The 14,442-nt window shown below is 42.0% G+C and overlaps 1 protein-coding gene across 14 annotated transcripts in view; it reads left to right on the top strand.

Annotated features, from left to right (window-relative positions):
• LOC147018441 (membrane-associated guanylate kinase, WW and PDZ domain-containing protein 1-like) overlaps window positions 1-14,442 on the top strand; it is a 324,904-nt gene that overhangs the window by 188,734 nt on the left and 121,728 nt on the right. For all 14 annotated transcript variants that reach the window (XM_085898077.1, XM_085898078.1, XM_085898075.1 and 11 more), the window contains 2 exons: window positions 7,528-7,828; window positions 8,591-8,682. In XM_085898077.1, the coding sequence (XP_085754203.1) occupies window positions 7,528-7,828; window positions 8,591-8,682 (393 nt within the window). The remainder of the gene's footprint in view (window positions 1-7,527; window positions 7,829-8,590; window positions 8,683-14,442) is intronic.

The raw sequence follows: 14,442 nt of genomic DNA, 5'->3' as shown, positions 1-14,442 counted from the left end.
GTTGTAATCGCAAATTTTGGGGTCTGGGTTGGGGTCTGGGTCTGGAGGCCGCCGTGCAGAGATAACTCCGTCCACCAGCAGGTTGCTGGGCAACACCAGACCCCGATTGGCATGGCAAATCCGGGGCAGGGTTACACAACTTTGTGTGATACCTTATCTGTGGACGGCTGGTTAATTGGGTCACGTGCCCTCAGTGCACACTTTGATTACTGTCACTTGTGGAAATTGCCACACATTCTGAGGGAACTTTCAATGAAGCCCCCACCCTTCCCTTTATGCACCCAAAGCCATGACGAGAGCCCCAGCCCCCTCCCCGCAGGCGCAAAACACCCACTCATACTGTTCTGCACTGTATCACCCCTGCAACAAGTGCCGCACCTCACAGGCCACGATGAGCACCAAGCGCCATGAACATGCATGTGAAATGCAACATGAACATGCACATGAGAACACCCGATGGGTAAACGACCACAGACAGGTCGAACGTGCCCAATCAAGTAATGTGCGAATGGAGGGAACATGGAGAGGAATTCCATCGGACTAAGGGATGACCGAATGGCCACGGGGCTGATGGCAAGACTGATGGGGTAAAGGAGGGAAGATTGAAAGGAGCAGAGATTGAAAAGAAAGATAGTGGAAAGGAACAAAGATTGAAAGTAGCAGAGGGATTGAACAGAATGATGGTGTAAACTGTAAAGGAAGAAACATTTAAAGTATATAGTGGGGGAGGGGGGAGACATTACACTGGAAAGATACAGTCTAGCCAACGCATGCCCCCCCCCCCAAACTTCCCTTTGACAAGGGACCAAGAACAATCTATACAAAGACTAATGAAATAACTGATCCTCAGGTCACCTACATGCCCATGTATGCTCTCCCTCTGGGGTAAGTTTTCCAAAACCATAACAATATACATACATACATACATACATACATACATACATACATACACTGTACACACAGTACACACACACACACACACACACACACACACACACACACACACACACACACACACACACACACACACACACACACACACACCCTCTCTGCAGTGACATCATTTCATCACAGCTCTTTTCTTTGTATGCACTAAATGTGAGCAGACAGGAGGAATTTTGTTGCCTACTGATGTGGATTTTTCACCCACCCCATTGTGATCGTTGAAGGATTTTTCCTGGCCGATTGTGGAATCCTATTTAACTTCAGGCAGAGTTTAACGTTTGTCCGATTTGGTTATAAAATCCTGCATAAAACCCACTGACACTGATAACCGATGTCCACACAAGTCCTTTCTTTGTGAAACAATTTATTATTCTAATTATCCACCATACACTTCTCACCCTCGTACAATGAACTTAAGAATCCCCATTTGTTGCAATATTATTTGGTTCTATTTCATTTATTCTTACTTTTAGTTAACAGTTAAACCAACCCGATTCAATTCATTTCCACATTACATCAGAGAGTTGTATTCTAACTTGGTACTTGGTCAGTTCCAAGGAGTACAAGCCACTGAGATTCTAATACTTCCTCAGGCACTTGCACTGAAACAATTTTACATTTCAAAGCATTTTATACTCTCATGGGAGAGTGGTGGGGGCTTTCAACCCAGATTGCAGACGTGTCCTTTTAGGCGAGAAGCCACTACGTACATTTTGAGGAAAAAGTATGCTGTTATCAGCTCAGGTCACACCGCTCCAGACCAAGACATTTATCAACATTTAGGGCAAAAGTCTCTTGGCCAGAAAGGACAGCCAATTCAACTTGTAGCATAAAACTTACATTTCTAAAACTCCATTTGTTACAATTCAGAATACATTAATAGAAATTTTTCCCCCACGCTACCTACGGAGTGTACCTGAAAATATAGAAAATAAGAGGTATTACTTTTGTACTGACCCTCGTGCTTAATTAATTCACAAAATTGTATGAATTGCTTGTGTATATGTTATACAAGGCAGACGCTGTACGAGTAGTGTATTGGCAGACATATAATTTGGATATACTGTTGGACCCCGCTATTCTCGGGGGATACCTTCCTGGAAAATGCCACAAATAGTGGATCCGTGAATAGCGGGACATTGTTTCAATGGAAAAAGGGAGGATATGTTTCTGGTGGTTCATGATTCATGAGGGAAAAATAAAAAATCCCGTGAAAAACTGCGAAAGCACCTGCAAACACATGAAAAAACCGTGAGAACGGAGAAAAAAAAAATCACATGAACATGCTCACGAAAAAACACAAGTATGCCTGTCAAAAACGACGGATAATGCAAAAAACCCCACAAATATGTGAAGCACAGGGCCGCGAATGTCAAAGCAGGTCGTAGTTTATAAACCACAAATACGCGGGGGCCGTGAATAGCGAATGCGCAAATAGCAGGGTCCGACAGTACTGATCTTTCTTCCTGAACTCTAATGTTACAGTGCTGTGATCCCTTTGTGGATATTAATAGCAAACAAAAGATACATCAATCTTTGTTGTGTTTTTATGTGTCAATGTTTTAACAGCAATCACAACAATAGTAGTTGTTGGATTATTGTGCGGTTGGTGTTTACACATCTAAACAAGAAAATACATAAAAGGAAAGTTATCTGAGTGAGTGAAGCCCAAATTTCATCCACGGCAAGTTGGACGTGACGAAAAATTTGTTGGTTGGAATCGAAAGTGTGGTTTTATTATTTGTTTTTATTAGATGTGATGGGAAGTAAAGTGATATCGCGTGCAGAATCCTGGAGGGTGGTGAAGTGACCTTCAGTGAGGGAAAGCTCATGACATCACACAGCCAAGCCAATTGACGAGAGTGACACCTTGCATATCGGCCATCAGCCTGTGTGTCAATCCTTGCGAGTGGAATGGAAGCAAAACATTGCTTTTTAAAAATTGATCGTACTTGCCATATCCAAGACTCGTTTTGACGATACTAAAACAGTTTTGCGGGTTTTCAGAAACAAAGTGAGCTAAACCTGTGAAATGTGGGTCACTTGCCACGTATGATATTTGCACATCACACTTGATTTTGTGCCATACCACCTACAGGCAAGCATTCAAATACAGGCAAGTGGCAACTAGAGTGGAGACATCAAAAGCATCATTCAGAGTAATTGTTGAAGAGCATTGTTGAGTAACTGGTGTTCCTTTAAGTTGACAAAGCTACAGATTCCAACTCAATCACGTCAAACTTAACAATAAAAAGGCAAATAAAATTTATCTTTCAATGGAAACTAATGATTTTTTCCCCACTCCCAACATGTAGCAAATGTGGTCAATGGATGCTTGGAGTGCACCTGAGAGCATCTAAAATCCCAAAGCTTCTGGGGCCCTTAAGCGGGCCCCGGAAGCTTTGGGATTTTCGATGCCACATGCTTTGTGGCTTTGTGCTCGCATCATCTAGGAGTGTATTACCTATTCCCTTGATTTATGGACCATCCCCTTTCAAAAAATTATCGATCCATCCCAGAGTCTGGGTGGTTTGCCATTGCCTTGCCAGCATTATTTACCTATGCTCCATCCTATTAAATGCTGAGCATCAAGCAAGGAAGCAGCACATACCATTTGTTTTTTTAAAATCTTTGGTATGACTCAGCCAAGGTTTGAACCATTCACCTCCCAGACTCAGAATGGACACTCGAACCATTACACAAACAACGAGTCTGGTATACATACAATAACTAACCATCTTCAATTTTTGGGGGGCCAGCTAGGGCCGGGAAGCATGAGCACATTCAGGTGTTTCGGACCACTACCCCCTTCAAGCGAACTGATCTTGCCTCCTTGACGCTTCTGTCGAGAGTAAACTCGTTCACTGTTGTGAAGAGTGGAATCCAAATGCCAATGACCATTGCTGCATTGATAATTATCTAATGACCAACAGGCAGTAACTACCATATAAAAACCTGTGGCCAACACAATGGGTTCAGAAGTAAACCAGGTAATTAACCATTAAAATAAATCCACAATTTCTTCGGCTTATAGTTGGTTGATGCTGTCGACACTGCTCGCTCCTGCCCCCTATGGAGCAATACTGCTCGCTCCTGCCCACTATGGGGGCAATACTGCTCGCTCCTGCCCCCTATGGAGCAATACTGCTCGCTCCTGCCCACTATGGGGGCAATACTGCTCGCTCCTGCCCCCTATGGAGCAATACTGCTCGCTCCTGCCTCCTATGGAGCAATACTGCTCGCTCCTGCCTCCTATGGAGCAATACTGCTCGCTCCTGCCCCCTATGGAGCAATACTGCTCGCTCCTGCCCCCTATGGAGCAATACTGCTCGCTCCTGCCCCCTATGGAGCAATACTGCTCGCTCCTGCCCACTATGGGGGCAATACTGCTCGCTCCTGCCCCCTATGGAGCAATACTGCTCGCTCCTGCCTCCTATGGAGCAATACTGCTCGCTCCTGCCTCCTATGGAGCAATACTGCTCGCTCCTGCCCCCTATGGAGCAATACTGCTCGCTCCTGCCCCCTATGGAGCAATACTGCTCGCTCCTGCCCCTTATGGAGCAATACTGCTCGCTCCTGCCCCCTATGGAGCAATACTGCTCGCTCCTGCCCCCTATGGGGGCAATACTGCTCGCTCCTGCCCCCTATGGGGCAATAGTAGCATTGCATACATGAGTTCCCTTATCAGCGATTATGAGGATCAAAAATCCAGGGAAAGTATCACACTATAAACATGTTTAGGGTGACTTGGTGTTCTTTCATCAACACGATTTTTTATTAAGATTTTTTTTGTTTTGCCTTGGAATGATACAAGTGTGAGTTCGATTTTGTGATTGTGGACAGGCATGTAGTTTTTGGGAATGTGAACTTCTCTGTTTTGCAGCGTAGCATTACAAGTATCTAGGTAAATGTTTTTTCAAGCAATGACATCCGAAAAATAAAATTGAAGCTTTACAAATTACACCGACACTAAAAAATATCTTGCTCTGCCATTCATGTGGAATGTTCAAAATAAAACCATGAGACATTATGGGACAAGGCATGGGGTGGTGATGTAATGCAGACAATAACTAGAATGGCACTCAGTAGATACCTCTACCAGGCTGAACAGTTTTATGTTTCCTATCCACTGATAGTCCGGATCTGGATCTGGACCTGAACCAAAATTGAATCAACTTGTTCCCATCAAACCCCCAATCTTTCCACCAAAGTTTGTCCAAATCTGTCCACAACTTTTTGATATATCATGCTATATATCGTTTTTGGCCCTATCTCTCAATGGTGAAGAATCACTTAAAAAATATAGTATCTGGATCCAGATCTGGATCTTCACCAACATCGAATCATTTCATCATTGTCACACACCCAACCTGCCCACCATTGTCACACAACCGGATGAGATATCCTCGTCACAGACAGGCAAACAAACACACAGACAAGCCGGTAGGCGGCCATGGGTCGCCGAACATCCGATGACCTTTGACCCCTTATCTGAGTTAATCTAGTACTAAGTACTTACGAAATTGCAATCGAATCGTTTAACCCGTGTATGAGCAAGGGGGCATTGAATGGTCATTTTGCCCCAACAATGAACTCATTGACCTTTGACCCCTGACCTAGCTGAGATAGGTCAATATGTCCTGAAGCAAAGTTGTAGTACCCATTGAGTACTATGTACCTATGAACTTTCATTCGTATCGGTTAATCCGTGAAGGAGCAAGTGTGCCTTGAATGGTAATTTCGCCTGAAAAATGCACTTATTGACCTTTGACCCCTGACCTACTCGAGATAGGTCATTATGTAAATAAGCAAAGTTATAGGACTCATTACGGTCTATAAGCATGTAAAGATTCATTTGATTCGGTTCAACCGTCTTGGAGCTAGTGTACTTTGAATTTTCAGCGGGAATGCTCAATGGCCCCCGGACACCCAAGTTGAGAGGGTTACCATTTGGAAACTATAAAATATAGAAAAAATGGATGTCATATAGCATAGAGAATCACCTTAAGATTATGCATACCAAATCTCATCGAGTTTCATCTACTGATAACTACTCGGTATCAATTTGAATGAAAAGTACCGAAAATGCGGTTTGATATCGGAAATCCCCAAAGTTCGAGGGGGTGCTGTGGGTGAACAAAGATATAATTCGAAAATCCGGCTTGATCGTTTGTGCACAATGCATTCCAGATGATTAGTGTGAATTTTCATGACCATCTAACCATAACCCTAGGAGGAGTAGCATTTGGTGCGAAGGCAGGCACCTCCAGCTCTCGCATATTATCGATTTTTGCCCTTTGACCCCTGACCTAAGCAATATCGGTCAATATGTCCTGAGGCAAAGTTGTAGTACTCATTGTGTGCTATGAATCTGCAAAGTTTCATTCGGATCGATGCACTCACCTGATCTCTAGGGGGCCTTCAATTTTCGCCAATTTTCGGGCATACCCCATTTGTAGGGGGCGCTGCGGGTAAACTATTCCATATATCACAAAAACTGGAATTTATTTGGTAGAGCATCACCTGTAGATGATGCATGCCAAATTTCATAAACCTATGTGGGATAATGGCTTTCGGAATTGATTTCGCGTGAATGGTACCGATTTTGAAGGTTTTTCGGCTGTTGCTAGGGAACCAAAGCATCCCTAGCAACCATCACAATTTCCAAAGCACAAGGTCATAAGATGTACCAACCACCCAAGTTTGGTTAAAATCGGCCCACTTTTACTACTAATTATGCTGATGACAAACGAACAAACATCCAAACAAGCAGTCATAGACTGGTACTTACGAAATCGTCAACTTGACCTCTGACCTTGTCCAATAAAAGCTGTCTCTAGAGAAAGTAGCGACGCAAACCAGAAGTTTCTACGATGATTCTGTACCAAACCATCAAAAATCGAATGTTTGACCTCACTGTGACCTTGACCTTTGACCGATTTTGACCAAAATCTAATCAGCTCTAGCCATCACCCTCCTGAATCATGTGGTGTAATTTGACATTGGTAGCTTCTCGGTTCTCGAGTTATTGTGCCTACAAACAAACACACACACAAACACACACACACACACACACACACACACACACACACACACACACACACACACACACAAACAGAGGACGGAAGTCATCAATATACTTACGAAATCTTTAGATTATCTTAGATTGATTATCTAAGATGCTCTACCAAATATTAGATTATTATTAGATTAAAGATTGATAATCTTTAGATTATCTCTATGGGTTTAGAATCTTTAGAAATCTTTAGATTTCGTAAGTACAAAACAGACAATTACTGACAATAAGGGTCACCTATTTTGATGACCCAACAGATAGGGGTGGAAACATAACTTCCATCCTCCTTTGGTGGCGGAAGTAATAAGGGTGAGTTTGTCTATAAACGTGAGAATCAACACAAGGATTAAGTTTTGGGGTGTGATCAAGGTGTGTGTCATGGTGTTACACTCAGTTTCTAGATATAACATGGACTAACAATGTAACCTGCTGTGGCTTACTTACAAGAACATCGTAAATTTGAAAGTTCTTGGAATTATTAATATTAGGTGTTTCTTTGTCTCCAGGCAGCAGAAAGGCTCAAGGCTGAAACATGCTCTATATTTGGCTTGCCTCCTCCGAAGATCGCTCCTCCACCATTACCTCCTCCACCAGTTATACCTCCTCCATTTCCTCCACACCCAGTCCTGCCATCTTTTCCAGCACCTCCTGCACTCCCACCACCTGTACCACCACTTCCTCCCCCACCACTTTTGCCTCCACCACCCCTCCCTCCACCACCTCCAACTTCGACCTCTGCCAAACTACCATTGGCACAATTGGAAGAGGCCATCACACCTAATGGAGATAACTGTTATGAATCCAGAGGTGGGTATTCGCCTGATCTCTCCCAAAATCCATTTTCGCAGTCCATTTTTCTTCGTGTTTTCGACCTCTTCATAACTTATATTCCTATCCATTGTGTCTATCTCCAATTTATTGCCACCTTTTTTTCTACATTGTCTGAGGCTCATAAAGGAGTGAGCATATCACATGAAAGATAAGGGCATTATAAGATGATGTACAAATCTGGACACTACAAGATGGTACTTGGACCTGGGATGAACCAGCATTGTGAGATAAGAGATGAGATGCATGCGCCAATCAGGTTAAGCTTTATATTAAAGATCTCACATGTTGCATCCTCATTTCCATCTCCATCATCATTTTCCCTGCGATTATCATCGTCTCCATTTCTGTCGTTTTCAAAAAATTGTTTTGTTCTGTTCCACAGATGTGATCAATTACTGTACTGTATGCTCGTATTAATTATACAATTTGTACGCTCAGACCAGTCAATAATATTGTTGTGAGCAAAATTTTCATTTTACCTCTTTTTAGAAAAGATGACCGAATGTGATGCTGCTGTGAAGAAATGTTCTAAGGAATTTAAATAAAGACGTTTTTAACAGTTAGCAAATGTGGAGTCTGAAGTTTTTATTGGACAAACGTTCCTTGTGAGCAACAATGTTCAGGGGGCATTTAATTTTTTTATTTTATCTTTTCACTGGTGGGTGTGTATCAACTTTATGCACGTGTAGCAGCACATATGCATTGTTACATGTCTAACATGTCACGTGTGTGTTTCAGATCTTGTGTATGAAAACCTCGAGGTGTTCTTACAGAGGCAGGAGAGTGGGTTTGGGTTTCGCATCTTGGGTGGAGAGCAGCCAGGAGACCCAGTGAGTTCTCTCTCACACAGACTCGATTTCCACCTTACAAAAAATTGCACTCTGGGTACAAACCAGCTCTATGGGGTTATCAAATGCCCACTGCTTTATGAGGAAACGATCTTGTTCAGCTGCATTTAACACCCGATGATAGAGCTTGCTTCGCCGCTATTACATGATTCACAGACAAAATGAAGATTTCTTGGAGCATTGTTTTCCTCTGTAAGTGTAAGCACAGAGTGCTACAATTTCCCAACTTGTACCTACATCAGTGCTTTAGATGGAAGATCTTCCAAACTTCTTTTTTTCTATATAAAATCGAGGCTCATGGAAAAGTGAGTTGACAAAGGGTAGAAAGGCACCCTCGCTGAAAGTGGGACCACAGTTGGATACAACAAGCAAGAGAATGAGCAAATAATATGAGTAGTGGAGTAAACACAGTAACTTGTAAGCATGAGGGTTGGGTTAGTTAGAGTTAATGGGGGTAATAAAGATTGCAGGTAGGGAACAGGGGTGATATGAGATCATAGTGCACCACTTGAAGCCCTGGAGGAAAGATTGCCAGAAGATGGTTCCACGAACGGGAGAAATTAAGAACGAAAGAGTGGAGGAGTGCAGTCAGACGGGGAAGTTTGGAAGTTCAACCAGGAGGGGGTTACTAGAACTTATGCATCCAGGAAGAGCTGGGGAGTATCCTTGGGAGAGCTGAGAGTCTGGGGGAGAGGCGTCACTCAAAACATATTTTCTTTATGAAAAAATATGCTAATTATTTTATTAATTCAAGCAGCCACATTCTTCTTGGACCATCATGGGCCTGTTGTAGTTTCTCACAGCTCGCAGTTATTCTTTATACCCAGCAACATTGACAGCAGCAACAATGAGTAGTTTCACACTGATGTCAGCATCGTAACAACCAATACTGTTTATATGAGTTGTTTACTTGTTCCATAAGAATGGCTATTTGAATGACAAACTGTTTTAATATTTCGTATTTAAAATAAAAAAAACGGATATTGTGATTTACTTAGAAGAATAGGGGGTGGGGAAGGGGTGAGGATTATGTAGACATGAGTAATAATTTTTTTAATTTCACCCTTTTTTTCCTTTAACCCCCAACTGGGATATCTTTGCACATGAGAAAATTAAGCCCATGACAGGTTCATAAAAAAAACCTAGTCCTAACCATGAACCCAAGTGCATGCCATTACCTGGCATTAAATAGACAAAGCTGGTCACAAGCTCATAGGCCAGCGGTATAGGTCAGATCTTTTGGTACTTAATCAACCGGCTTGACACAAAGCTACAAGAGGTCTCATATGAAAGATGGGGATCTCAGTAACTCATTTTGCCCTGTTGTCCTCATTTTTTGGTGTGCGGCCCATGAAATATTCACACCTGAAGGATACCCCCATTAGAAAATTTTGACCATTTCCGAAAATCAATGAATTAGCCATAACTACAAAACAATGCGCCCTATTTTTACATGATTGGTATTGAAATGTGCAGAATGAACAGGGGAATACTACTAGTTAACCTCCGCCATCGAAGATGGTTGGAGGTTACTGTTTTCATCGCTGTTTGTTTGTTTGTTTGTGAACAGTATTACAGAAAAACTCCTGGACGGATTTCGACGAAACTTGGTGGCGGGATTAGGTATGGTCCAAGGATCATGCCATTAGATTTTGGACTTGGTCCAAAGTCCAATATGGCCTCTATGGTGGCCATTTTGAAAACAATATTTGAATTTTTGTTTTTGCATTTCTTCATGTTTTAAGTGATTTCCAACCAAAAAAAAAAAATTGTTGGAGAAAAAACAACAACAAAATTTTGCAACTTAAAAAAAAAAAATTCGATTTTATTTGAAAAATATTTGAATTTTTTTTTGCATTTCTCCATGTTGTAAGTGATTTCCAACCCCCAAAAAAAATTTGTTAAAGAAAAAAAACCCAGAAATTTTGCAACTTTTTTTTCAAAAAAATTTCAATTTTTTTTTTTTTCGGCATTTCTACATGCACGTCGATCTAGTTTAGTTTATTCAATCGTGGTTCAGTAGAGTCTGATCCGTTTTGACCTACAATGAATAGGATATCAGGTTCACTTAAGTGACCCAACACTATTGGCGGCGGAGGTTTTGCACTCTACCGAGTGCTCCCCCTCTAGTTACTTAATGGAATACTTCTAGATAAATATATGAACATTTGAGTGCTTTTAATAGAAAAAGACGTAATTTCCGGACCGCTAACTTCGAAAATCATCAACTACAGAAACAAACATCTGCCAATTGTCATATTTTTTCTTTATTTTATATGTGTTCAGTTTACCATATCAATATAATGAGAATATTTTGAAACATTTCTACTGGCAAATTATACGATATAGTGACTGAAGTTTGCACAAGTGATGTAATAACTATATGTTACACCAATACACATTGTTCTACGAGAAATGAACTAAAACATATATTTTGAGCGAGTGTCCTCGATATGTTCAACCATCACTGCCCGTGTCATTTTTGTCACCATGTGACAGTTCGTTGCCACACTGCCTGTCACTGGTGGCACACATGCACTTGTTAGTGCAAGGCAAACTGTCTTGTGAGCAACTGCAGCTGTTGGTACATGGTTCACGACCATGGCACGAACACACAAGACCATCTAACATCTCCGCTGATATGGGTCCATCAAACAATGTGGGATGCAGCACACCTTCTCCTCTGTATCGTCCACGACCCTCTGGTGTGGGAATTTCTGGATTTGCCATGTGGGCATTCATCCATACTCGGATTTGGTGAACAGATGTCTTCACATGTTCGAGAAAAGCTGGTTCGGACGGAGGCAACTTATGCACTGGGACATCTTTGGTCGCTGCGAGTTTCTCCCGAAGATCATTCAAATTTGTGTGTGCATCCATATATTTCCCTTGAGAATCCTACATGGCACTGACTAAATTTCTTGACGTAGCCACTGCCTCCTGGAGATCGTCAGTGGTGAGGACTTCGAGGTGTGGACCATTATTCTGAAGACGCAGTGTCTTCATAGCTTTCCATGCTTTCTTTTTACCATAGCTGAAGAATGCTGATACAGAGTCACATCCTGTCAGGGCATGAAACACAGGAAGCCGGGTACACATTTCTGGAAGCAAGCTGTAACATATCTGATGGACTAGGATTAAAGCTTGCATCCTGATAATGTTCTTTTCTCTATCCATATTTCGGCAGTGTCCCGCAACTGTGGAAAGTAGTGGACTGCGAAGACAAGCACATCAGTGTCTGCTAATTTGATTGTAATGGACCCACGCACATTGTTACGTCTGAACTCATCATCGGCATGCTTCACATGAAGAAATATCCGAGAATCTGCCTCTTCCTGCATTGATGCGAGTTGACTGTCATGATACATTCCTGCAGATGAAAGGCATGCTGTAAGCGAACCATCAGATAAGCTACGAGCCAAATAGATCCGCTTTTCTTGGTGATCTGAAAGTTATTTTGCTGCTGGTGCATGTTGCGTGACGTGACTACAGATGAAGTGTGTCAAGGTGGATTTGTTTAATGATAGAGCCATGAATTTCGTCCATTTTGAATCGATGTAATAGATTCTTCATTTTGAAGGCTTTCCCTCCTCTGAGGTCAGTATCTATCTCATCAACAAGATGGGAGAAGGCATTTTGATGTTCATCAGATTCAGGTACATCTTGCTGGTATTGCCCAGAGCTCATGTTGTGGGTGCTGATGTATGAAGTCATGCAAGTACTATGATGTATAGCATTTTTTGCAAACAGGTCCTCGCCTTCAAGAAGACCAAGCATATCCTGATCGTCACGTGCTTCTGCTGCTTTGCGAACTGTTGCTTGCTTCGGTCCTGTTCGGACACGGTGAAGTTTATCACGTTTCCTGGAATGGCAGATGAAACAGGTTGACCAATCAGTCATCTTTGCTCACCTGTGTTTAGGCTCCACAATCTTTGGTTTCTCCTGTGGTGCATGTTCTGAGAAGAAGGATAAGTTCCTCTTACTGGTGTATGACTGATAGCAACTGTGGTGGTAGAATATAGACATATCCGTTCCTCCCTTACGTGACTCCAAACACTGGCCAATTTCATTGTTCCGTGTTTGTGAAGATGACTTCAAGTCAGTGAAGTCAGTGAAGTCAGTGAAGTTTGTGAAGATGATGACCTTACTGTCCAAACCCATGCGCCCAGCTTTGCTGACCTTCTTCTTTGACGAATTCTGACATATGATGCATGTATCCCATTCTGTCGACAACCTTCGCTTCTTTTTTGGCAACTGTAATTTCAATGGACTCGATTCCGGTTCATCTGGACACCGTTCAGCCATGTTGGAGTCCTATAATAAAGAGAAATTGAAAATTCTGTTAAATGATTAACGAAAGACCACTTTTAAGCATTATTGCATAATGGGTAGAGCATTTATAATGTGTCCATTCAATTGGCATTGGCGTTCGACAACCCTGGAAGAGAAGCAATTGAATAAAAAATAGATATATGACGTTTAACTAATTGCTAAGCTATAGCCTTTCAGTAGTGTCCATTTTTGCACAACCATGCAGGACAACCTCGGTGCATGGATGAGAGCGATGGTGAGGATGATAATTATGTAATCACGTTTTATCATATCTTCTTTCATATTGTAAAGGATGACTACTGAACATCGCAATGGCAACATCGGTTTTTAAAAATCGCCTTCTCTGATATTTTCCTTATGGCAGTCCTAAAAATTTAGAAAATTATTGTATTTTGTCAAAGGCATATAAATTTACATATAATGATGTGGTTGTGATACTACATTATTCTCCTGTCCAAACGACACATTTCAAAACCAAACGTGAAGGAAGAGGGCTCTTTGTCTTGTAGTTTATGGGAAATTATGTGATTTTCTGAAATGGTCCAAATATTCAGATGGGTGTATCCTTCAAATGTGAATATTTCATGGACCGCACAGTAAAATATGAGGACAACAGGGCTAAATGTGTTACTGAGATCACCATCTTTCATATGAGACCTGTTGTAGCTTTGTGTCAAGCCGGTTGATTAAACTCCTAAAATATAGCCCTTTATCATGGTTTACCGCTGGCCTATAAAGAAGACCTTCCATGGCCCTCTTGAGTTAGTGAGTCACAGACAAACATTTGGACAGGTGAACACACAGATGTTAAAAGACAGAGATTTATAGAGTCGTCCCAGAGATCACTCCTAACACAGGAATCAAGACAAGTGAAGTGCCAGAAAAGAAGGGCAAGAAAGGGAAAATAAAAGAAGAAAATAAGACGGAAATACCAGAAAAGAAGGCGGTTGCCTTGAAAAAAATTTGCCTTCTCTTCCTGGAAGACAAATCTAACTGAAAGCAATCTCAGGTCATTTCACAAATCCCGTAACAAGTGTGTCCACTCTCAGGAGAGCCAGAAAACAATATCTGTCCAACCTCAGGATTGAATTTTCAAACTTGTCTCCCTCCTCTAAAACCCGGTGACACCTTGTTAAGTCTGTCCTTACTGTATGCTTCCCCTCCATCCCTCCCCTCACTGTAAGGCCTAAGTCACATTTGCCACGGCGGCCGTGGGGTCTTCAAAATCTACGGCCACTAGCAATTATACGGCGGCCGCAGTATTTCCACGGTCACACAATGTAGCAGTCACATATGTTTTTATTTTTCGGGGAGCCGCACGGCATATTTATAAATTGTGGAGACGGAAAACGTGGGGTTGCCGTACGGTCTTTGATTTGATGTCGCACAGTGACCTTAGGGCGTTCCTGC

This window comes from Eptatretus burgeri, chromosome 10 (genome assembly GCF_056783735.1).
Source record: "Eptatretus burgeri isolate ZD-2024b chromosome 10, Ebu_testis_v1, whole genome shotgun sequence".
In the NCBI taxonomy this organism is placed as follows: domain Eukaryota; kingdom Metazoa; phylum Chordata; class Myxini; order Myxiniformes; family Myxinidae; genus Eptatretus; species Eptatretus burgeri.
This window is presented reverse-complemented; position numbering and strand designations above follow the sequence as displayed.